Source organism: Propithecus coquereli, unplaced genomic scaffold (assembly GCF_000956105.1).
Source record: "Propithecus coquereli isolate 6110/MARCELLA unplaced genomic scaffold, Pcoq_1.0 Scaffold13, whole genome shotgun sequence".
In the NCBI taxonomy this organism is placed as follows: Eukaryota; Metazoa; Chordata; class Mammalia; order Primates; family Indriidae; genus Propithecus; species Propithecus coquereli.
The window spans coordinates 459,738-486,201 of NW_012137191.1; the positions used below are offsets into that span (position 1 = coordinate 459,738).

The following is a 26,464-nucleotide window of genomic DNA, read 5'->3' on the forward strand; positions in this document are numbered from 1 at the left end:
TTTTGTCAAATGCTTTTTCTGAGTCTATTGAGAGAATCATATGGTTTTTGTTTTTGCTTCTGTTTATGTGGTGAATTACGTTTATAGATTTGCATATGTTGAACCATCCCTGCATCTCTGGAATGAAGCCCACTTGGTCATGATGGATTATTTTCTTAATAAGCACCTGGATGTATTAATCTTAATGCTGGATTTATACATCAGTTTCAGGAATAGGAAGCCATCTACAAAATTAACAATTAAGATGAGGCCACCACTGCACTTTTCAGTCTTACAATAGACATTTGATGACAACGCATGAAGAAGAATTTGGAAATATGCAAGCAGTGGCTGTGCAGAATGGTTGAGTCAAGGGGCAACATTAAAGAGCTGTGCTATTCAGTAGGGTAACCATTAGCCACAAGCACTGTTTAAATTAATTCAAATAAAATAAAATTAAAAATTTAGTTTCTCAGTCACACTACCTACATTTAAAGTACTCATTAGCCACATGTGGCTGGTGGCTACCATATTGGACAGCACAGATGTAGAATGTTTACATTATTACAGAGTTTCTGTTAGTGCTGTTGTAGAGGATGTAAGTTTCTGTTTGGAAAAGAGAAAATACTACTGACAATAAAAATGTAAACTGTAAAAGCACAGGTAGTTTCTTTTCAATTACGTGTTGTTTCTAGACATACTTCTCTGCAGTTTACTGAGCAACATTTTAAGGTGTTGCACTTTTACTAGATGACAGCAATGGTTTTATTTTTTTTAAATGCTTTACAATTTTGTGATTAAACCAAGCTTTTTGGACTTAATGGAAAATTATTGAATTTTGTACTTTTCATACTTACAATTTATATGGTATCATAAAGCTATTACTTTAAACAAAATCAAAATTAGGGGGATTGTGTATAAAGTTACTTCTAAAAATTCATTTTGTGTTCTTTGTTAACTTTTTATAATTTTACAGTTGTTTTAGGATGGAGCCTCTTACAAAAACTTCACTAATTGCAGGAATCTGTCACTTTTTCTTAATAGAATTCAGTACTTTAGCCTTATACTTTTTAAAAATTCCTTTTTTTTTTATTAGGTTTTAAAATGTAATATTAGCCAACTTCTTTAACATTTACTTCTTCCTTTCCTCTTGATTTCCTAATTTTCTTAATTCAGTAAAAAACTTAATTAAGTAATGTACAGAGGAAGATGTTTTCTTTTACTTGATAGTATCGTATGCTCCAAAAAAAGATTGTGTTTGAAGTTTCAAGTAACTTTGATTTTTGGTAAAGCCAAATGTTATATATGTTCTTTTGGGAAAGAAAGAGGTGAAGTTGTCACTTTTTGCTAATGATATGCTCTTATATATAGAAAACCCTACAGACTCCACCAAAGAACTGTTAGAACTAATAAATGAATACAGTGAAGTTTCAAGATACAAAATCAACACACAAAAATCAGTAGCGTTTCTATGCACTAACAATGAACTATCCTAAAAAGAAATCAAGAGAACGAACGATCTCATTTACAGTAGCTTACTAAAAGATAAAATAAAATACTTAGGAATAAATTTAACAAAGGAGATAAAAGACCTATACACTGAAAACTATAAAACATTGATAAAAGAAATTGAAAAAGTCACAAATGGAAAGCTATCCTGTGTTTATGGACTGGAAGAATTAATATTGTTAAAATGTCCATTCTACCCTGAGCAATCTACAGATTTAATGCAATCCCTATCAAAATTTCAATATCATTTTTTCATAAAAATAGAAAAAATAATCCTAAAATTCATGCAGAATCACAGAAAACCCTGACTAATTAAGGTAATCATGAGCAAAAAGCACAAAGCTGGAAGTATCACACTACCTTATTTCAAACTATACCATAAAGCTAAAGTATTTAAAACAGCATAGTATTGGCAAAAAAATAAGACACATTGACCAATGGAACAAAATAGAGAACCCAGAAATAAACTCATGCATGTATGGTCAACTGATTTTCAACAAAGGTGCCATGAATACTCAAAGGGAAAAGGACAGTCTCTTTAATAAATGGCGTTAGGAAAACTAGATTTCCATGTGCAGAGGGACATTGGATCCTTATCTCACACTGTATACAAAAATCAACTCAATGGATTAAAAAGACTTAAATGTAAGACTGGAAACTCTAAAACTACTAGAAGAAAACGGGAAAAGCTGTACAACATTGGTCTGGGCAATTATTTTTTGGATTTGAACTCAAAAGCACAGGTTAAAAAAAAACCAAAAATAAGTTGAGCGTGGTGGCGTGTACCTATAGTCCTAGCTACTTGGGAGGCTGAGGCAAGAGGATTGATTGCTTGAGCCCAGGAGTTTGAGCTATGATTATGCCACTGCTCTCCAGCCTAGGTGACAGAGAAAGACCCTGTTAAAAAAAAAAAAAAAAAAGCAAATCCTAGCACTCTGGGAGGCTGAGGCGGGTGGATCGTTTGAGCTCAGGAGTTTGAAACCAGCCTGAGCAAGAGCGAGACCCCGTCTCTACTAAAAATAGAAAGAAATTAATCGGACAACTAAAAATATATAGAAAAAAAATTAGCCGGGCATGGTGGCGCATGCCTGTAGTCCCAGCTACTTGGGAGGCTGAGGCAGAAGGATCGCTTGAGCCCAGGAGTTTGAGGTTGCTGTGAGCTAGGCTGATGCCACGGCACTCACTCTAGCCCAGGCAACACAGTGAGACTCTGTCTCAAAAAAAAAAAAAAAAAGCAAAAATAGACAAATGGGATTACTAAAAACTTCTGTACAGCAAAGGAAACAGTATACAGAGACAGCCTATGGTTTGGGAGAAAATATGGACAAACCATATATTCTGTAAGGGGTTAAGATCCAATACTGTAAGGAGCTCAAACAACTCAATAGCAAGAAAACAAAAACCCAGTCGAAAATGGGCGAGGGACCTGAATAGACATTTCTCAAAAGAAGACATACAAATGGCTAACACATATATGAAAAAATACTCATCATTGCTAATTATTAGAGAAATACAAATTAAACCACCATGAGATACCGTCTCATACCTGTCAGAAGGGCTTTTATCAAAAAGATGAAAGGTAACTAGTGTTGGTGAGGATGTGGGGAAAAGGGAACTGTTGCATGCTGCTGGTGGGAATATAAATTAGTACAGCCATTATGGAAAACAGTATGGAGGTTCCTCAAAAAATTAAAAATAAAATTACCATACGATTCAGCAATCCCACTTCTGGATATTTACCTAAAAGATTTGTAATCCATTTGTCAAAGAGATGTCTGTACCCTCATGTTCACTGAAGCACTATTCACAGTAGCCAAGTTATGACATCAACTTAAGTGTCCATCAGCAGATGAATGGATAAAGAAAATGTGGAATAGATACACAATGGAATACTATTCAGCCTTTAAAAAGAAGGAAATTCTGTCATTTGCAACAATATGGATGGAATTGGAGAGCATTATGCTAAGTGAAATGAGTCAGGCACAGAAAGAGAAATATTGCATGTTCTCACTTACATATGGAACCTGAAATAATAGAACTCAGAAGCAGAGAGTAGAATGGTGGTTACAAAGTCTGGAGTGGGTAATGGGAAGATGATGATCAAACAGTACAAAATCTCAAACAGGTGGAATATAGGGTTTTTTAGTTCTCTCGCACAGGGTGGTAAATATAGTCAGTAGAGTACTGTACATTTTTAAGTTGCTAAGACAATAAATTTCAAATGTTCTCATCGTACAAAATGTTAAATATTTGACACGAGGGGTGTATTAACTAGCTTGATTTCATTATTCCACATTGTATTCATAAATTACAACATTGCGTTATATCCCATAAATTTATACAATTATAAATTGTCAATTTATGATTTCCAAAAAGTTACCTAAACCATTTTTGTCTGAAATGGTTTTAAATGGAGTATAACATACCCAATGTTTTTTGTTTTTAATGAAACTCAAAAAAGAAAAGTACCTCCCATTATTAAAAAAAAAAAAACCTTGTGATCTCCAACTTAGCCTATATATCAGTGAAAAGTTCTTAAGTGTACCTTTTGAAACCATAAATTAGTTTAAACTGAAACTATGAGGCTTAAAAAGACCTCAGAAAATTATTTGGAATGTGGATAACTTATTCCTGTTCGTTTTATGTTGTCTAATGACTATGTGAGGTTGTTTGGACTCAGAAGCTTTTCTTTGAAAATATATTTATTGGGGAAAATTATTCGTGGGGGACTTTTGTGTGTTAAATTAGCTTTGCAGTTCTTTGCATTGTATTAATCTGGATTTTTCATAATTTGCATTAGCAAAGTCATTTTATGGCTCCTTGGCTCTTGTCTTATTTGTAAGTATAAAAGTTTATTCTAAGAAAACATTTTGCTGTGTGATGTGAGGGAGGAGAGAAGTGTTTTCAGTGTGTTGTGGGTGATGTCTTTAGTAAAGCACAAAGACTCTTACTATCTCATTTTTCTCGCTGTTCTCTTGAGATCTTTTTTTTTTTTTTTTTTTTTTTTTTGAGACAAAGTCTCACTGTGTTGCCCGGGCTAGAGTGCCGTGGCATCAGCGTAGCTCACAGCAACCTCAAACTCCTGGGCTCAAACAAACCTCCTGCCTCAGCCTCCCAAGTAGCTGGCACTACAGGCATGCGCCATCATGCCCGGCTGATTTTTTCTATGTATTTTTAGTTGTCCAATTAATTTCTTTCTAATTTTAGTAGAGACGGGGTCTCGCTCTTGCTCAGGCTGGTTTCGAACTCCTGAGCTCAAAGGATCCGCCCGCCTCAGCCTCCCAGAGAGCTAGGATTACAGGCGTGAGCCACCGCGCCCGGCCTTCTTGAGGTCATTATAGGATGGGAATGCTTTTTTTTTTTTATATTCCCTTATTACAAAGAGGTGCTGTGCAAAATAACCTCTCATACCAATTTATCTGCTTTACTTTCCTCTCTATGATGTAAAAATACAGTCAAAGCTTTTTTTAAATCCAGTTTGGTGGGATAGTGAAAATGAAGTAAAATGCTTGTTAATTAAGAGTTAATTTCCATGACCTGAATGGTCTCTCGCGCAGGGTGGTCTCTCTGTCATCTTTCCACCCTGAAAACAACCTATTGTTAATTTTGTTGTATTATGATTAGGTTATTTGGTGTAGTGGAAAAGTGGAGTCAAGATTTACATTGGAGTGTATGTAAAAATTCTGGTCAGTAAAGTGCCAGATAACACATGGCTTTTTTGTGTGTAGATCACTATGAAGTTGGTCGACAAATCTCTTACAATCCAGTAATCTGTAATGATACTTCATTCTGCTGTCTACTTAATCTTCATGATGGCAATTTTAGGTTTTAATAAAGAGGCATTTATTTTAATTTTGGTTTTTAAATTTTTTTCTCAAGTACTCATATCCTCTCCGGTAGGATAGCCAATAAATACCAATTTGGTTATTGATAGTAATTTATACCTGGTAATTGTCTTTTTCTAACCATTATTTTTGTGCTGTCACTGAAGTGCCTGCCCCATACTGTGGATAGTCTCTTTCACAAGTACTGGAAAAGGAGCCCACCGTCATCTTGAGTACAATATTAATGTCTGAGGGAGAAAATAATGGGAGTTATTTTTTTTTTTCACACAAACCATTGCAAGTTTGTTTTTCTTTTGAGTCCTTCTACCAAATGCTCAGTTAGTTCTTCCGTGTCTTATCACTTAATTTATTTACATTTAAGGATTGCTTTTTCCCATGGAGAATTGTCATTCCTCACAGTTCAGGTGTATTCTAGTAGATCAGTAACATTATACTAACAATGTAATTATAATTTACTATGTAGCAAAAAAAAAAAGGTTCAAGAAGAAAAAATTTGGTGTCTATTTACCTTTGTATAGTTAATCGCTTAATTCATTCTGCTTTTAACAAACATTTGTAGTTGAATAAAATGCTTATGCACATATTGTAATGTAGCAAGATGCTGCTATCCCTGATACAATATTTAAAATTATTTTGTGAAGATTTGTGGTTTAAACAGTATATAGGATAAAAAAAATTACTGGGGCATATTACTTAGTGAACATAGCCCATTGTGTCAGGGGATCTGTATAGAGTAGATGTTTTGCCAGGGTTTCAGGTTCTTATGTTATCTGATTCTCTGCTAAGTGACCTCATTTCTTCCTGTTCTTATTCACATGGACCTTACTATTTTTTGAACACATTAAACGTATTCTTGTCTCAGGGCTTTGCATTTGTTGTTCCTCTATCTGAAATACTCTTTTATATATTTCTATCACTTCCTCCCTTGGTTTAGGTTTCTGCTGAAATAGTACCTTTTTAGAGAAATCTTACCTGTTCCTGCTGTTCCCCCTCCATCACTTTCTATTCCCTTACCCTTTAATTTTGTTCATACTTCCTGACTAGTTTTTTGTTTGTCTGTTCCTTTAACTGTAATGTTAGCTCCACAAGGACAGGAACTTTATTGTATTCAGTGCGATATCTTTAGTGATTGGAGCATAGCAGGTGTTCAAGGCAAGGAAGGAATGTTATGGAGTATGTGGTTTTTCCTAAATTTAGTATTGGGACTTACAGGGGAAAAAGTTGGAGATGAAAACCATCTCTGGAAAATACTTGCACTTAGCCAGAATAGGAAACTGTTGGCAAGATATTTCACTCTAACCTATCTTGACTGTTCTGGTTACTCCCTTGTGATTTTTCTAACAGGTATCAGGAATCAGGGGATTTGTTGGAATCCTAATTTAGAGGTCTTCAAATGTTTTATTTCTGGGACTCTTTATCATTTCACTCAAAAGTGATTTCTTACTGGCCTTCTGGTTTCATATCCTGTAGCTTCTCTGCACTATTATATACATATATTTTCCAAAATGTACTATGTGGTATTTACTCAGCCCCTCTTATGCACCCTTGATAATTTTCTAGAATATCCTTAATGTACTGTAATTCTTAATTATCTTCAGGACTCTGCCTGAGCTTTGGGCAGAGCTTCTAGAATCCCATCTAGATGCTACTTTGAGAAATACATGCCTTATTGGTTATGTTTAAATTTTTTTTCCTCTTATAGACAGTTCAAGAAGAAGAGAGAGAGATTTACAGACAGCTGCTACAGATGGTCACAGGGAAACAGTTTTCTGTAGCCAAACCTACCACACATTTTCCTTTACACCTGTAAGTCACAGACACATATTTCAGATGCATTTAATTCTACAATTTGTTATTTGATATTGAAACTATATTCTTCTCTTGCTAGGTCTCGATGTCTTAGTTCCAGTAAGAATACTTTGAATGACTCATTGTTTAAAAATGGAAATTCTTGTGCATCTCAAATCATTGGCTCTGATACTTCATCATCTGGATCTGCCAGCATTTTAACTACCCAGGAACAGCTGTCCCACAGTGTATACTCCCTATCATCTTACGCCCCAGATGTTGTTGCATTTGGATCCAAAGATTCTGATCTTCTCCATCAACACCACCATCACCACTCTCTTCCACATCAGCCAGATAACTTATCAGCTTCAAATACACAATCCGAAGGTAAAAATGGTATCATATAACTATATTTTTAATCCTAATAGCCAGTCATATTTTGGTTCCATTACAGGTAACATTATAATATACATATAAATTAACATATTTGAGTTGAACATCCAAATCCAAAATCCAAAATGTCCCAAAATCTGAAACTTTTTGAGTGCCAACATGATGTTCTGTGGAAATGCTCATTGGAGCATTTTGAATTTTGAATTTTCAGATTTGGGATGCTCGGCTGCTATAATGCAAATATTCCAAAATCTGAAAAAATTTAAAATTTTAAACACTTCTGGTCCCAACCACTTCAGATGAGGCATACCCAATTGTAAGATACTTTAAATACATGTAATCAGTTAACCATGCCATGAGTAAACTAAACCTACAAATAAGATACTTTTTTCATCTATCAAGATGCAAATGTTTGATACAATATTTTATTTAAATGATTAACTTCCTGAATAGAGTCTGTTATTCAACCTAATTGCTTCATCTCTTTCTCGTTTCTATTATTTTACGGTGATAATTAAGAATTCTGAAGTTCTAGGTGTTTTGAAATATCAAATAAATATTAAAGTATATATACTTAATTACCATGTAATAGTTACTAAACCTATATAGTAGGTTTATGCACTTTAGAATGGTTGCCAGCAAGTTTTGAAAACAAAAGGAGTTTTCCACCTAACTTTCAGCTAAAATATTCAGTCTCTTAGCATTCCAGTTAATTAAGATTTTGCTATGATAGATTTCTTTGTTTCTTAGTTTATCCCTTCTTTAGGTATATATTATATATGTATTTATGGTAAGTACTTAGGTATGTAACTTAAAACAAGTTTTAGGTTAAGTGGTTAGACATTAGGAAACATTTGATAGGTGGAGTATCAGTCTCTAAGCTCTCCCCTCCTTCCTCAAGTCATTTGATTTTTTTTTTTTTAATCTACTCATCACTTTCTGAAAATTCTCACTTGGGATTAAAAGTTTTGGTAGTATCATTATATAGCTACATATATCCATGAACACATATTAATGTATTACATTTTTTTAGGTGATTTACTGAGAACTGTCATTTTTTTAAAAAGTAAAAAGAGCGCTTTAACCGCAGGAAAATATATTGTGTGGCAGATATTAGATACAACTAAACAAGCAAATATGCTACATTGCACTATTTAATTACTTATGCCATTTAATAAATACTCTAATCATAGCACTTCAGAAGAACATGATTCCTGCCTTTCAGGAGTATTCAACAGAGAAAATAAATGATAGAATGAAAAAATTTGTACTTTTTAGACTTCTACAGTCTTCTTTCTTTCCCTGTCCCCCTCCTCTCCACCTTAACCATTCCCTTGTCCCTCTTCCCCTTCCTACACTACTTTTTCCCCTGCCCCTTCCCTTTCCTTCTCTCAATTAATTCAGTCTCACTATAGATTGTGAACTACCATAGTCTCCCCCTTATCCATGGTGGATGTGTTTCGAGACCCCCAGTGAGTGCCTGAAACCATGGATAGTACACTATATACACTATACACACTATGCTTTTTCCTACACATGCATACCTATGATAAAGTTTAATTTATAAATTAGGCACAGTAAGAGATTAACAACAATAATAACTAATAATAAAATGGAACAAATATAACAATATACTATAATAAAAGTTTTTTTCCCTTTTTCTTATTCTCCTTTGCACTTAAAGGAAGTATGTTTTACGGTTTCTCTTTGGCATATCTCAGTTGCCAGCATCTACTTTTGCGCTGCAAGGGTATTATTAAGTAAAATAAGGGTTACTTGAACACAAGTATTCCTGTACTGAGACAGTTGATCTGGTAACCGAGATGGCTACTAAGTGACTAATGGGCAGGTGTTACATACAGTATGGATATGCTGTACAGAGGGATGATTCACGCCTAGGATAAAGCTGGACAGTGTGAGATTTTATCATACTACTCAGAATGGTGCACAGTTTAAAACTAATTCTTTCTTTCTGAAATTTTCCATGTAATATTTTTGGACCACAGTTGACCGCGAGTAACTGAAACCGCAGAAAACAAAATCCTGCAGATAAAGGGGGACTACTGTAAAGGCTTTTAAGAAATCATGGCATGCCTTGCTCCCCTGAAACAGAAAGAAGCAGCACAGAAGTAGATGCTAAAGGGCAAATATGCTTGTGTTTCTGAGCAATTTTGTGAAGCAAGCTATTCCCTGAGACCTATTTCTGGACTTGGTGAAAATGGACCTGCCTCTCTTTCTCTTCCATCTTACCTTTGTCCTTATGCTGTCTTATTTTTGTAGAAATAGAATATAACAAAGTATAGAAATATAAGTTAAGACATGTAGAAAGTATAACCGCGTGGCATTTTATTAATAATGAAATGCTCTGTGTTTCTTCATTTAGGATCAGATTCTGTGATTTTACTGAAAGTCAAAGAGTCCCAGACTCCAACTCCCAGGTAAACTTTGGAGAAAGATCATTCTTAACATATTATTTTCCCTTTCTTTAATCACAATTTTTGTACTAAAAGTTACATATTATAAAAGTAAAACTGCCTCAATTCAAACATCTCTTGTGTATTATTTGAATTATTACAATGACTTTCTAGTTGTTCTTTCCTTCAGCCTCCATTTTGTTCTTCGTTCCATCTTCCACCATACCATGTCCTCTAATCCATTCTTCTGCTTTGTTCTTTAGTCTCTCTTCCATGCTGCAATCAGAGTGATCTTTCTAAAATTCATATCTGATCATTCTTTAAAGGAGTTTTATGATCATTTATTAAACTCCTTCAAGGGTGGCTTATCAGACATAGAATTAAGCTCAGGCTCCTTAGTATGGTATACAAAGCACTTCCTTCATAAGCCTCACTTTCTATTGTATATTCTTTCTCCTTCAGCAATCATTTATTGAGAGGCTGCTGTGTGCCAGATACTAAGTATATACATCAGGGAAAACAGTAGTCATCAGGATGAAATCCCTGTTCTCAAGGAGCTTGCATTCTAGTTGAGGGGAAAGGTGGAGGGCAGACAGTGAACAATAAGCAAATAAACATATGCCTGGTGGTGATAAGGACTGTGAAGAAAACTGAAGTAGGATAATATATAGACTAGGGTTGGAGGCACACTATTTACCTAGGGTGGTCAGTGCAAGTCTCTGATAAAGTGACATTTGAGTATAGACATGATGGAGGTGAGAGAGGGAGCCATATGGAAATATGGAATTCTTCTGTGTGTTTTTGTATGCTGGACTATTTTCAGTTTGTAAATGTGATATGCATTTTCTTGCCTTCAAATTCGTTGTTCCTTCTGCCTAGAATGTCCTCCCTACCTTAACTTGTCTGTCATTAGTCTCTTTCTTATCTTTTAAGTCTCAATTGAAATATGATCTCCTGGTCTTAAACTCCTGGCCTCCAGCGATCCTCCCACCTTGGCCTCCCAGAGTGCTAGGACTACAGGTGTGAGCCACCATGCTCAGTCAAATCTGATCTTCTATGTGAAACTTCTCTGTGAGGCATCAAATACTTCTTCCTCCGGAATCCAATAGGTTACTAAAGGTTACTATGATTGCTGTGTCTTTGCCTTTTATGGCCTTGGTAATTCAATTGCTAGGATGATGATAATACCAGTTTCCTTTGAGAAGATTAGGGATAATGAAATGTGCTTTCTCATCTCAGTTCTCCTACTTCTTTGCAGCTCTCCTATATGTTCCAAGCTTTAGGTATTTCTTAAATCTCCCTATTTGTTAAGTCTGTAAGGGAGATGTCATAGTTTGGATTCTTTATTTCTTATGTTTTCTTGGAGTCAGACCTGGCTTCTGATCTTGGCTTTTCCAGGAATCATGTAACTTGAGACCAGTTACTCTTCTGAATCTCAAGTTTCTTTATCAATAAAATGCCAGTATTAATATGTTACTTTTGAATTGTGAAGATTAACTTGCAGATAAATCACTTATTTTTATAAGTATTTCACCTGAAGCACTCAAAGTAGGTGGTATTCTTTTTTGGGAAGAAGCTGATCTCAGGTTAAGAGGCATTTCATTCTCTTAATGGTTCTTTACTAAGTCTGCCTTTCCTTTACAGAGGATTTCTCCTAAGTTATGACTAAGAATGAGACGGAAGGAGAAATGGTGTGTTGGGTTAGACTGAGTGGTGCTGTTTGTTGATGTTGGCACCTACTCTGCCAAGGCTTGATTGATTGGCTCTCTATTCTTAATTTTCTACCACTTCCTCTCGGTTAAGTTCCGGTAATGAAAATCTGCCCTGATTTCCCAGAATATGCCATGCTGTTTCATATCTCTGTACCTTCATATATTCTGATCCCTCTGTCTAGAATTCCCTTTCTCTCCTTGTCCACTTGGTAAACTCTTTGTTTTGCTTTTCAAAATTTAATGAGGTATTTTTTTCTCAGACAGTTTCTCTGACTTCTCCAGATAATATTAGTTTTTCCCTGCATACCTCTACCTTGTTTGTTACCTTTGCACTTACCTTACCTTTGCTACCTTTGCACTTAGTACCCAGTGCTGATCAGAGTGCCTAGCATGCGAAGAGTGCTTAGTAAATGAATCTGTGCTAAATAAATGAATTTTCTACAGAAATTCTCTTTTGAGTAGCCCAAGTACTCATTTTTTTTCCCTTTTTGTTTAATGCTTTGGTCTATTGAAAGGCATTTTAACACTAGTAGAAAGAATATAGTCTTTGGAATTAGACAGATTAGATTTCTAATCCTGGCTCTTCCAAGAGAAATTATCCTTCTGAAACTCATTTTCCTTTTCTGTACAGTATGAGTAGTAATTCCTTGTTAGATACTATATTGAGGTTTAAATAATATGGGGATTATCATGAGGCTTAACTAATGTAAAACACTGAGTAGAATTTTACATGTAGAGCACTACTAAGTAGGTACTCAAAAAATAGTTGTAGTTATTGTTACTGTATGCCTCAATTATATGAGAAATAATACATAATCTCTTTGGAAAAGCAAATTTCCCCTGTTTTGCTTTCCTGAGCCAGTGGATACATTAGTCCATTGAATATAAGTGTTTATCACTACATTATGTGTTTATTCAACAAATACTGAGTGCCTACTATGTGCCAGGCACTATTCTAGTTACAGAGGATAGAGTAGTATACAAAAAACCCCAAATATTCCTATCCTCATTAAGTTTATATTTTAATAAGGGAAACAGATTTGAATAGCATTGATCCATTACTATGAAATTCTGGGTGATTCTTGTCACATCTTTATATTGTATAATAAGTATGTTCTCATGTCTGTTTGTTTTTAGTATCACAAACTAAATAGCCCTTCACAATGCTATCACTATTTTTGTGGTTTTCTGTCTTGATTGTAATGTCCATTGTTCACTGTACCAAGGAGATGGGCCCTCATTAACCTCAATGGCAATGGGGAGGCAATAAGAATAGCATTTTCATTGCTAAATCCCAAACTAAGGATGATTGGGAATACTAATCTCAAAAGTTAGGATAGGAGCAAGGGATACCTTTCTGGGCCTTTGTTCATGCCCTCACTAGGACAGGTTGTAGAGATTTAAGAACTGAAAAGGACTCTACTCACAATATTTTACAAATCCAGAAGCCAGGGCTCATAGAAGTGAAGTGACTTGCTCAAAGTCGTAAAGCTAACCACGGACACCTCCAGGACATTCAGGTCTCTTAACTCCCAATTGGATGCTCTGTGTACCTGTTCTGTATATTTAAAAGTCTTCTTTGGAAAGTGTTCATTCTTATTCCATTTGTTTCTGTGCTGGATCCCTTAGTTGGGGATTTACAAGGACATGAGGAAGTTTGAGAAAAATGAGAAGCCCTAGAACAATTAACTACCTGTGACTCTGCTAAGCATTATTCTCTTGGGTTGTGTCAGCAAGAGCCACGTAGACTAGAATTGGCCTCTCATCTTTGGAGTAGAGTTGTATTGCTGATTCTTTGCTTTGGCTTATTGGCTTGTTAGCTATTTGATGTGTATTATTTTGTGGGTGGGAATTTTTAGTAAATCTGTCAGTCTGAACCATTTGGGAGGAGTAATGTTCCAGCTTAATATACTATCTTGAGAAGTGATGTATTCTTTCACATAATGTTGGTTTCATGCAAGTAAGGAGCTATATTAAACTTAGTTTCTCTTCTGAACTTTGGGTTATGTTTTAAAGTAATAGGTATGCAAATGACTCATTTGTGTTCCTTTAATTTCCAGTTACAATTATTTTATGTCATTTAGGTATCTTTTACTTATTCCATACTTATAGAACACTCTTATAAACTATTTAAATGATTGCTTTTGTTTGTGAAAATACTTGAATTTTCTTATAAGACTTCTTGCTCATTTGTCATATTTTTCTTTTCCTATGTATAGTCCTACTTTCTTCCAGGCAGAGCTGTGGATCAAAGAATTGTAAGTTATTTATTTTTGGTACCATTTTTCTTTCTCAATTACTTTATTTTCAATTAGAAGAAATCAAACAATTAGCTGATCACCCTGCTTATTTTTAGTCAATAAGAATTACCTATGTATACTCTTTTAAGTTATTGGGCTTTTAAAATTTTGTTGGAGTTGGAACATTTCTGTACTCATATTTATTAAATCTATAACAATTGTTGAAGCTAAATTGAATTGGAAAAATATTTCAAGGTTAGCTATTATATAGAAAGGAAAGTAAATGCCCTTATTTTGACATTGGTAAAACTAATTTGTGGAATAATTCATATTTCTGGAGTTTGCAAAATCACTGAAAGCATTTAGTCTCCAGTTTCAGGAACTCACTTTAAGTTATCCAAATGCCCTGGTCTTGATAATTTTTTTAAAAAAATAAACCATCAAAAATACAATAATTGAATTAAACCTCAATTATATCTTGTACTATTTACTCCTTTGGGGTTCAATCCCATTTTTGGATTTCCACAATAATCTTAGAAACATGTTACGAGAACTACATATTTACAAAAATTCATTACAGTTATCTGTTCACATTTAGCAACACACTAATATTTTTAATCATTTCAGTAAAAATGGTAGAATAATTTCAGTCATACTATATGATTTCACTCTATGTCTTAAAATGTAAGTGTGGTGATAAGTTAGTGTAAGGATTTTAGACTGTCTTTGTGAGGTTTCTGTATTTAATACTCACTGTTCATCAATAATGTGTTTGATGCTAAGAGGGTGGTCCACAGTTGTGTCACTTTCCTTTTCGTTTCCTAGAACTAGTGTTTATGATTCTCGAGCACGGGAAAGATTGCGCCAGATTGAAGAGCAGAAAGCACTGGCATTACAGCTTCAAAACCAGGTAAAAAAAAAAAAATGGGATAATATTATAAATAAATAGCACATCTGAGTTGAAATTATTTTGGAAGATTATCCAGATTTGGATAATTGCTGTTGTAATTGCAAGATTGTATTGTAGAATAGCATTTTATGATAAGTGGTATGTGCTCTTGGTCTATCCAGTCAGTACTACTCAGTGTACAGAAGACAAATACAGATGGTCCCTGATGTTATAATAGTTCGACTTACAGTTTTCTACTTTACGATGGTGTGAAAGCTATAGGCATTTCAGTATACTCCTTGACTTACAATGGGTTCATCAGGATGTAGCCCTATTATAAGTTGAGGAGCATCTGTAATATTTTTGTGATTTTTTTTTTTTAATCACAGCTATTTATTCCTCTTATTCTACTTATTCTGAAGTTCTGTCTTTCAGAGATTACAAGAACAGGAACATAAAGTACATGATTCACTTATTCTGAAGTTCTGTCTTTCAGAGATTGCAGGAACAGGAACATTCAGTATGTGATTCAGTAGAACTGCATCTTCGTGTACCTCTTGAAAAGGAGATCCCTGTTACGATTGCCCAAGAAACAGAAAAAAAAGGTCATAAATTAACTGATAGTGAAGATGAATTTCCTGAAATTACAGAGGTAAATTACATACTGTAAATTTCTGCACTAGTAAGGATTATATTTAGAAAGAATGCTTTGGACAAATTTCGAACATAAAAGCAATAGGACACTTGGTATTCAAGTTTTATTGCATACTTCTGCTTTCGTTTGCATTGCATACCAATCTTGGCTTTATTTTTTTAAGTATTATTGAAAATTGTTAAAAGAATGTTGAGTGACTTATAGCAACTCGAGTGAAAACATTTACTACATTTTTATTTAATGCACATGTACAGTAATTTGACATCAAATTGTAAGCTGAGATTTACTGTTTTTTAATTAACAAAACCCATTATAGAAAATTTTTAAAATACATAGAAATTTATGTACATTTTTAAATAATCTATTCCTTTATTCATACTTCTCTTTGAAAAACTACCACATAGTTTGCTGGTGAGCATAACACATTTATTATAGTTGTACTAGATTTCATATTTTACATCTAAAAAATTTTTTTCTGGGAAAATAGTATCTAAAAGATACCACATTTACTCCCTTACTACCTTGTATGAAAAATTCTGTTTGTCAGGAAATCATTTGGATCAGTGATATAAAATATAGTTAGGTCTTCTCATGGGCTTAGGAAATTTGTTAGCCCAAGGTTATTCTAGACTTTAGAAATTAATATGAAACAAGGGTCTAACTAAATGTTGTGCAGAAAAAGAGAAGGGAGGAGGACTAGATGAAATGGAAAGAAGTAATCAGGGAGATTACACGGAAGGAAGAGAAACCAAAATGTTAGATAGAAGTAAATTGATTAATAGTAACTTGATAAATAGTTGATTAGTGATAAATATAGTCTAGGGATTATATGGGGCTTGGTGAGAAATCTGGTTTGTCTGAGTCACGTATCTTTGATTTCTGACACCTTTTGGTTCCCTAGGAAATGGAGAAAGAAATAAAGAATGTATTTCGTAATGGGAACCAAGATGAAGTTCTCAGTGAAGCATTCCGTTTGACCATTACACGCAAAGATATTCAAACTCTAAACCATCTGAATTGGCTCAATGATGAGGTAATCTTGCACCTATTTTTATATACAAATAGTAAGTGAACATTAAATGGAAATTAAATCAAGGCATTATCTCACTATTTCTCAAAGTGTGGTCCCTGGATGACCTGCATTAGAATCACCTTTCACAGACAGGCCTCTGCATTCTCCTGACTAAGTATGAGGGAGTGTGGTGAAGATATGCATTTTTAACAAGCATTTCAGGTGGTTTTTATGTATTTTAAAATAAAGTCTGAGAACTGCTGAATTTACCTTTTTTTGTATCAAAGAGTTGAACACTGAAGAAAAGGACATTCACTCACTGGTATTCTCACATCCTACACTGCAGTTCACATCTTCTGAGCGAGTATTTAATGGCTGACCATGTTGCATCATGAAGGAATACTTTGAGATTTCTATATGGGAATCCAGTTCTGCTTCCCTTTCTACTTCTACTTGTTTTAGGTCACTTATATTGTGAATGATAAGCTTTCTAAAATAGCCTCCAATTATATATGATATTTTTTAAACTGACATTGAAAAGTTATATTATTATTAAATATTTGATATATTGGGCAAAAATAAAGTTATGGCCTTCACCTCCCAATTACAATTATTTTACATATGTTCATTACACTACAGTCTTTAAACTGATCTGTTCCTAAGCTTGTAGGTGCCTATTTCATCTCAGAAGGATATTTTCACAGCAAAAGGAGAGAACTGGTGTGGGTGACTTTTCCTAAGTACCTCCTTTGCTTGGCCCACTAGAAGCATCCCTGCCTCATCCTCAGGGTGCACTCAAGCTTCACAGCTATAGAGGATTTTTAGATTCTCAGTATAGTAAGGACTAAATATTCTAGATACCCATATCCTATTTTGTATGCTTAGGACTTTCCAAATAATATTGGCTAACATCTATTGAGCATTTACCTCATGTTAGGCACTATTCTAAGTGTCTTGTGTGTTCTTCTCATATAATAGTCATCATGTCCTTGGAGGTACACTATAGCTTTATCATCTCTATTTTACAGATAAAGAAACAAGACATAGAAAGATTAAGAAACTTGCAAGTTGTGTAGATAATAAGTGGTAGAGCCGAGATTCAGATCCAAGCATTGGGTCTTAACTACTATATCATCCTGCCTCAGAATCTTAAACTGGATTCTGTCTTAGGATCAGGCGTATAGAACTTAGGAGCCATATGTCATACCCAGGATGTTGATTTTCCTTTGGGTCAGCTGGACTAGCATTATTCTTTTTGCTACTGGTCAGTTTACAAGATAAAAGTTGCATCCCTGAATAATATCTGTGACCCAGAACAGTAAGGAAGGTATGGGTTTATACTGTCTTTCTTTCGGGGAAACTCCGTTTGCCACTTTGGGCTCAGATACTAGAACACTGGATCAAATAATAGAAAAAAAAAGAGCTCACCAAATCAAAGGGGGAGATAAAAATCAAGGATAGTCAAAAGTATCCACTGATAAGTTATTTTAGATATGTGGTCTTTTGCCATTTTTTGCCTGCCACTGCTGGAGGGGAGGATTCAGTTATTCTAGCCTGTTGTAAATTATGCGAAACCTTCTAGGGGGCAGCAGTGAGTAGGATATGAACTGAGTTCTTGCTGTTTACTGTGGTAGTTACCTCAGTGAGATCCCTTACAGAGACAGCATTCATCAGGACATATTTTCCATTCCCTGGGCCCATCAGAGGCTGGATTTTTAGCAAGCAAAGTTAATGGAAATTATATTATTTAGAGGAGATGAGGGGAAGGAATGATTCCTTGTCTACTTTATCCCTACCACACCTACTCATAACTTTTGTAGGGAGTGCTTTTCTTCTGAGTTCAGATAATGTTAACCTTGAAAGTAGGTGCCAATTCACATGTCCATAATGATTAGAACTATTTTTAAAAGCACTGGTTTCAAAATATCATACTTCTTGGGCTTTCAAAGTTATTGCCCTTGAAAAGCTAACATTCTGATGGAGTATTACTAGATATCCTGAAGTATTGATACTCACATAAGAATACTTAATTGTTTCTCAGTCATAAACTATCAGTCTTCTTTTGGAAGTAATTTACCCTCTCTTCAGTCCTGTTCTCCTTCCCTCAAATATTTTCATTAATAACCCTATCTCTTCTTTTTGTATTTCTTGTCAGTTTCATAGGATGTATTAATACTTTCTTCAAAATAAAGTGACTGATACATTATTCTTACCATTTTATAAACAAGGAATATAAGAGCTAGGAAGTAAAAGGAATCAGATTCAGTTTATAAGGAAAATAAAATCCAGAAATCCTGTATTTGGGATATGAACAGAAAGCCATTGGGCTATCTTTCCCTGTCTCTTTCCTAAAAGAAGACTAGAGTGCCTGTTCATGCAATAAGCTTTCAAAAGTTTTTTCATGAATGGATTTATATATAGGTAAATTTGGTTAAATTCTGTATAGCTTCAAAGGACTAATGATTGACGGATTCACATTTTACCTCAATATAAAAAAAATGAAACCTCTCAAAAATGTAATATGGGAACTGGCTACCTGTAAAGAATATGAAAGGAGGCTGGAAGACTGATAAAATCCCAGACATTGTGGATGAGGATTTCTATACTGGATGAGATTGGTTATCAATAGAAATAGGGGAGGAGGATAGCATTAAAGAGGGGAGGACTTAGTTGCAAAAGTAGGCTGAAAGTCACAATTAAGAAACAGAAGGAAATATTTTCAAATCAGTGTCAATACTAGAAATTATTTATTAATTCCTGAGGATTGAATTGGATGACTTCTGGAATCCCTTCCAACTTTAAGATTCTAGCTTAATGATCCTGAGAAGAGGACTGCCTTGGGCTTTGTGTTTCTCTTTATAGCTAAATGGTTCTGCTTCTTTAAGGAACTAAGGATTGTTTTATAGAGGTACATGGAAATGATTTAGATATACAAGCTGTGTACCTTTTGCTGACTTTTGCTTCTCGTCATGATAGAGTAAAAGGAAAAAGATTTACCATTTCAACTTAACTAGAAAACTAGACAAAACATATGAAACAATAATTTTTAAACACTGGATAACAGGTAGTACCAGGACAGTGATTCCTTGGAGAAAGAAAATAAAAGCTCTGATTTCTCCACTTATTGGGGTGGTGTATGTGTGTTATGGGGAGGGGCTGGCAGAGCCTGTGTAGAGGGGCTCCCCTCAAGTCTTTGGCTGAGTACTAATCTGTGCATGTATGAGAAGAAGCTACCAGAGGCTAGGGAAAGAAGCACCAGAAAGAGGGCATCAGCACAATCTTAGAGCCAACACAGGTGCCAGCAGTTTATGTTCCAGCCAGTTAGAGTGGAAAAGCCTAAGTCATAAGGCATGGAGTAAAATCATCGGAATGGTATTGCCTCAGGAGTGGAACCAAAATGACTCTAGCATAAAGGCTGCTTTGGATCCACTGTAACAGAACTTAAAAACAAATCTCAAAACTGGAAACTGATCCAAGTAAGTTAATTATATCACAGAAAAAAGCCCAGCAATATTTAAAGTAGTACAACAAACCTCAGCAATAACAAAACCCAACAACATAAAATTTACAATGTCCAACATCCAGTCAGAAATTACCAGGCATACAAAGAGGAAGGAAAATGCAACTTATGATGAGGTAGAAAACTATTCACTAAAAACATCCAGGAATGACTAAAATGACAAAATTAGCAGACAAAGATATTAAAACAAGTATTTATAAATATATTTCATATATTCAGGAAGGTAGAGGAAAATGGACATTATGGGGAGAGAAATGGAAGATAATTTTTAAAAGACCCAAATTAAACTTCTAGAGATGAAAAATGTATCTGAAATAAAAAATACATAAGGTGATATTAATAGTAGATTAGAAACTTCAGGAGAAAAAAATTGTGAACTTAAAGGTATAGCAATAGAAGCTGTCTAAAATGAGATCCAGAAAAGAGGCCAAGAAAGATGTCAAGACCATCGGTGAGCTATGGGACAATATCAAGCAGTCTAAGCATGTAATTAGAATCCCAGAGGAAAGGTGGGGGCATAGGTGGTATCAGAAAAAGTGTTTGAAGAAATAATGGTAGATGATTTTTCCAAACTTGAAAACTAAACTGACAAATTCAAGAAATTCACCCTACCCCAAGTAGAAGAAACACCATCCTAAAATATATAATAATCAAATAGATGAAAACAGATGGAAATTTCAGTCTATTCAAAGGAATGAAGAGCAGTAGAAATGCTCTCATTTTTAAATATCTCTAAAAGACAGTTGATTAAAGTAGAACTAAAACAACATACTATGAGATTTACAACATGTAGAAATAAAATATATGACAATCATGGCACAAAGAAGGGGACAAAAATGGAAGTACATTCTATTATAAGACTCTTACACTGTGCATGAAGTGGTATAATGTTATATGAAGATAGACTTTGATAAGTTAAAGACACAATGTAAATCCTAGAGCAACCACTAAAAAACAAAAACAAAAAAAGGGTATATTTAATAAGCCAATAGGATAAAATGGAATTTTAAAAATCCAAAGAGGCAGGAAAAGAAGAAAAAGATACAAAGAACAGATGGGACAAATCAAAAAAAAAGAGAAAGATGATAGATTTAAACCCAACCATATCAATAATAAATGTAAATGATTTAGACCAACACTGTCCAATAGAAATATAATGTGAGTCACGTATTTTAAATTTTCTAGTAGTCACATTAAAAAAGTAAAAAGAAATAGGTGAAATTAATTTTAATAATATTTTTATATAATTCAGTATATCTAAAATATGTCATTTCAGCATGTAATCAATATTAAAATTTTATTAATGAGATACTTTACTTTCTCTTTGAAATGCGGCATACAGTTTATACTTACAGCACATCTCAATTTGTATTAGTCATATTTCAAGTGCTCGATAGTCACATTTGGCTAGTGGCTACCATAGTAGACAGTATAGGTTAAACATCCAATTAAAAGGCAGAGATCGTCAGATTGGATAAAAAGATGTGTATAAGAAACCATTTTAAATGTAAAGAAACAGGTTTACAAATGTAAAAAGATGGAAAAAATACACAATGCAAACACTAATCAAAAGAAAACGAAGTGGCAGTATTACACAAAGTAGATTTTAGAACAAGAATATTACCAGTGATAGAGATATTTCATAAAGGGGTCAGTTCATCAAGAAGGTTTAACAACCTAAATATTTGCACACCTAATAACAGAACTTCAAAATATGTGAAGCATAAACTGATAGAACTGAAAGGAGAAATAGACAAATCTGTAATTACTGTTGGAGATTTCAGTGCCTCTCAATAATTGATAGAATAACTAGACAGAAAATCAGTAAGGATGTGGAAGACTGAAACAGGTAGATGGATCCCATGCACCCAAATGTTTGCATGCCAGAAACACTTTTTCTTTTACTCAGCCCTATATGCCCTGTCCCACATGGAGAAGTGAGATGGCTGCAGCAATTCCTGTCTCTTTATTTTCCCTCCAGGACCCTGTTCTCCCTGTCATTCCTTACTACTAATTTATGTGGATGAACTGGGAAAAAGGCAAGCAGATATGTCTCTTTTTTTGGTTCTACTCTGCAAACCCATACTAATTATCACCAGTTGTTTCCAACTGGAAAAGCATTGAACTGTTGGAATTCTGTATTTTGTATTTCTAAGTTCATCGGCTGGTGAAAGGCCATGAGGAAGAAACTCATAGCAAATATGGGGGACAGGAGGATGGTGAAGGAGGAATAAGATAGAACCTACCTAGCCGACTGTAACTACACTGAAGCCACAGTTAACCAGGCAGACTACTTACCTATTTTGTAAGCCTAGTCTTTGAAGGAAAGAGATGTCTATTTAGCGTCACGGTATCCTGGTGTATAAAGTATTCTTGATTAGTAGTGGGAAAATAAGAAGTAAGACTTTACGAGGAAGTACTAAGGTACTTCCTGATTCTGATCCTGATTTTTATTGCAGAATCAGGATCCGGAACCAGAGCACATACTTTTTTGTCTAGCATTCTAACTTTCTAGCGCAAATCTTTGATGGAAATGAGAAATTGGTAGTGGTCATAGCTTGATAATTATTTCCAAAGAGTACTTAAATCTGAGTTATGTTCAGTAAAGAGAGGGAACAGCTTGCAAAACAGTAAGTTCAATTAGACAAACCTAGCACTGGGAATAGATTTTCCTTAGGGAATAAAAGCTGACTACATAAGAAGGGAAAAAACTAGGCAAAATGAAATAGTTAAGTGAATGTGATGGATCTACCATGTGCTATACACTCTTATGTGTGGAATGAAATCATCAGAATTAAAGTTTTAGTGTTTCTAACACGACTCATTGGCTTCCACATTGTTATTGTTTACCTCTTTGAAGTATTTCTTAATCGAACTAGTGCTGATAAACCAAAGATTTTTGTGGGGTCACACGGAGAGTAATTATTCTCCATGAATAACTCCATAAACATAGGTGTTGCTTGCTTGTCTTTCTTTAAAACTAGCAGTAATTCTGATAACTTGTTACTTGAATTTGCATGTGAGAAAAATCCCATGTGCATGTCGTTCACAGTGAGGGAAGACTGCCTTGGTTTCTCACCTCATGTTATTAGGTCAGATGCTGTGAGTGAATGACCTTCTGAACCGTAATATTCAGTGCTGCCGTTTTGTTAGTCTTTAAGGCTTTGTGGTTGACAAGGGTAAATTTAATTTAAAAATGAGAATGGGAAGTCCAAGGAGAAAATCTAGAAAGGTAAAATTGGAAAAATGGCTTTTGTCCCTGTAAAAGTTGTCTTGGTCAGGCCGGGCGCGGTGGCTCATGCCTGTAATCCTAGCACTCTGGGAGGCTGAGGCGGGCGGATTGTTTGAGCTCAGGAGTTCGAAACCAGCCTGAGCAAGAACGAGACCCCGTCTCTACTAAAAATAGAAAGAAATTAATCAGACAACTAAAAATATATAGAAAAAATTAGCCAGGCATGGTGGCGCATGCCTGTAATCCCAGCTACTCGGGAGGCTGAGGCAGAAGGATCACTTGAGCCCAGGAGTTTGAGGTTGCTCTGAGCTAGGCTGATGCCACGGCACTCACTCTAGCCCGGGCAAAAGAGTGAGACTCTGTCTCAAAAAAAAAAAACAAAACAAAAAAATAAAAAATAAAAGTTGTCTTGGTCTCTGCTCAGGAGCATTGTCACGCCCAGGACTTTTAGAACATTTTTTCCTAAGCCAATTAGAAGGGTTCAAAGTGTAAACTTGGGAAGGGTTAAAAATCAAGACTTTACTGTTAGTGAAATGTTTAATTTCTAAATGCATGAGAAAACAATAGTTTAGCTTGTTTACTGGATAAGAAGGAAGATACAAATAGCAATGGTCATTTATGTCATTGTGGTAACATACAGGAAAAGGATTGAATCCTTAGTTTGTAAACATTGTAGGCTTTTTTTTTTAAAGAGAAGCTTTTTGCAACTTCAGCCTGGCAGCTCTTCAAATAAAATCACAAAGGAATAAGACACTATAAACAACCCTCCCATCCCTAAACAGGACTGCATAGACAAGCAGACGCTCATGGCCAAGGCTGTGAAGGCAGCAGGAAGGGCAGCTCCTTAGGCACCAAGAGCTACAGCGAGCAAACCGAGGCAAGTGTGGGCCCCAGAAAGGGTGACAAGTGGACCACATTGGCAGTATTCCTCAGATGGTGGTATATTGGCAAGACAAGCAGTAGGCACGGGGCTGATCTACTTTGAGCCCCCTATTTCAAAGGGAATTTAGGATCTGCTAGAGCTAAGAGAGTCTTGTGTGCAGAATAGGCTCTTGCAAGGGGGTGGGCGGGGGACCCTTGTCTTCACAAAATATAAGCAAATGCTGTGACCATCACTGTTTCTCTTTCATCTTGAACACTGTGATCCTTTCTCTCATTTCTTTTTCCTTCATCTTCAGCCCTCCTCTGAGATGACATGTAGAATTCTTTTTGTTCTCTAACTCCTAGCTTTTTGGGGGATATGATTATGTCTTGGCTGAACTATGGCAATTTTCTTCATTTGGATGGAATAATAGCTAAAAGACTGAGGGGAGAGACTTGGGTCCAGATTCTGCCTCAGATTTCAGATTACACATTCTCAGCTAATGGGAAGGAACATTGAGGCCACCAGACTTCTTCCTACTGGGATACAGGGGAAATGAAAAAGAACCCAGATCACTCCTTAGAGCTAGTTAACTAGTTGACTTTGGAGGAGGCCATTTCTCTCTCAGTGGAAAAACCTTGCTTGGAGGCAGTAATGGAAGAGGGATTCTCGAAGGAAACAGATACTATGGCATGTGATCTCTAGTTCTCTGTTCTTATTCAGCTGTGTTGGTGTTTAGCTTTCTAGTGCACCCTCTCAAGGCAGAAAAAAACAAAAACAAACCAAAGAAAACTCGGACTAAATCCAGCTAAACTTCTTTGGTTTCTGGGACTCTTTCCTCCTAATGATGGAGAATAGTCATGTGTATTGTGACACTTGTTTATGTCATCCTTTTTTTTTACTTCAGGCTAATGATTCCTGAGGCAATACCTCTCCGATAGGCCCGTAGGGGAGATATATCTCCATGGTTTTCATGTGCTTCACTGTCCTTATCTCTCTGCCTGATCACTTTCACCTCCCCCTTTAGTCCTTATTGCCTGTTATGATATATAAGCTGTCTGCCCCTGTGGAAGGTTTGGCCTGCAACGACTGGCAGGTCATCTGCCTATTCACTTTACCCCTTGGATTGAAGGGTTTAGCCTTATAACATGGCTAACATTATGGGATGGGTAGAAGGCCAGAGGAATCGATCAATCCCTTCTTTCTGATTATCTCTCATTAGAGAACATAGTTTACAGCCTAAAAATCTGTGCTTACTGGGCAGATCCTACTGCATTTGTGGCTCCCTTCAAACCTAGAGGCGTCCTTTAGCACCATTATCCTCAGGTGCAAAGTTAGACTGAAAACCTAGATTTGAGAAATATACGATTCTAATTGTCTTATCATCATTATTTAAACAACCGAACTCTGAGCTCCAGTTAGCTGTTGGGCAGCACACTAGGCAGAGAATTAGCCACAAACCTGCATCTTCTGGGCCTGCTGTTCAGTCATAGGAGCTGCAGGCATAACAGTGTCTTTCTTCAGTCCTGGCCTCCTCTACCTCAGAGCTCTGCCTCATGGCGAGTGTGGTTTCCCAGCCGCTGCCTAGGCATCCTCATCTATAGGCCCTTTCTCTGGTCTAGACCATGCTCCGGTGTGTTCCTGGCAGTGCTCCCTGCTGCCTATCCAGTATGTAGTTGCCTACTTTTGGGCAGTAGCTCACTGCTCTGGCATCCTGATGTGTAAATATTTGTCAAAGAATGGGGACATTTTCCCATTCCCCAAAAAGCATTCTGAAAAATGTGCCTGTTTTCTTAGTCATATTTCCAAGCTGTGGATCAGTTAGCCCATTCATTCCTTGCAGTTGACAGACACTGGCCTGGCCTCAGCTGGCCACATAAAGTAAGTATGCAGTAACTTCCGGCACAATAACTTTCAAGTTTTAGTACCTGGACCTAATGGAACCATAGACAACATAGTCACTGTTAGAGAAGACATTGTTTCATTAACAGAAATAATCACATATCTCCCCTCCCAGGTATTTTAATTTCTTTTGCTCACACTTGATATTGAAAACATAAATGAAATCAAGAAAGATGAGAAAGCTAGCCATATAGATTATGAGGGAGAACTTTACTCTTCATGTTTGTGACTTTAGTTTTAGGTCTCATATAAGGTAGGTAGGTGTTTATACTACATTCATGTCTGCCTCTAAAAAGGTGACATTGCTGAGCTACTATCAGTTTATCAGTATTTTTCTAGTACAAGTGATAGTTTGTCCTATCATTTAGTTCTACTTGAGACCAAAACAGTTTGCCTCTGCAAGATGGCTTATTAGACTGAAAAGGCAGTCTTTAACCATGGAGTAGAGTTTTCTATCTTTGCAAAAAACCAGGTGACCCTCATATAAGGTTTGAACTCTTGATCTTAGCTTG

At 35.6% G+C, this 26,464-nt stretch overlaps 1 protein-coding gene across 1 annotated transcript in view; it reads left to right on the forward strand.

Annotated features, from left to right (window-relative positions):
- The window catches only part of SENP1 (SUMO1/sentrin specific peptidase 1), a 53,695-nt gene that overhangs the window by 21,727 nt on the left and 5,504 nt on the right, over nt 1-26,464 (forward strand). The window contains exons 7-13 of the mRNA XM_012638452.1: nt 7,036-7,139; nt 7,222-7,508; nt 9,898-9,952; nt 13,860-13,898; nt 14,706-14,790; nt 15,266-15,421; nt 16,326-16,457. Of these exons, the coding sequence (XP_012493906.1) occupies nt 7,036-7,139; nt 7,222-7,508; nt 9,898-9,952; nt 13,860-13,898; nt 14,706-14,790; nt 15,266-15,421; nt 16,326-16,457 (858 nt within the window). The remainder of the gene's footprint in view (nt 1-7,035; nt 7,140-7,221; nt 7,509-9,897; nt 9,953-13,859; nt 13,899-14,705; nt 14,791-15,265; nt 15,422-16,325; nt 16,458-26,464) is intronic.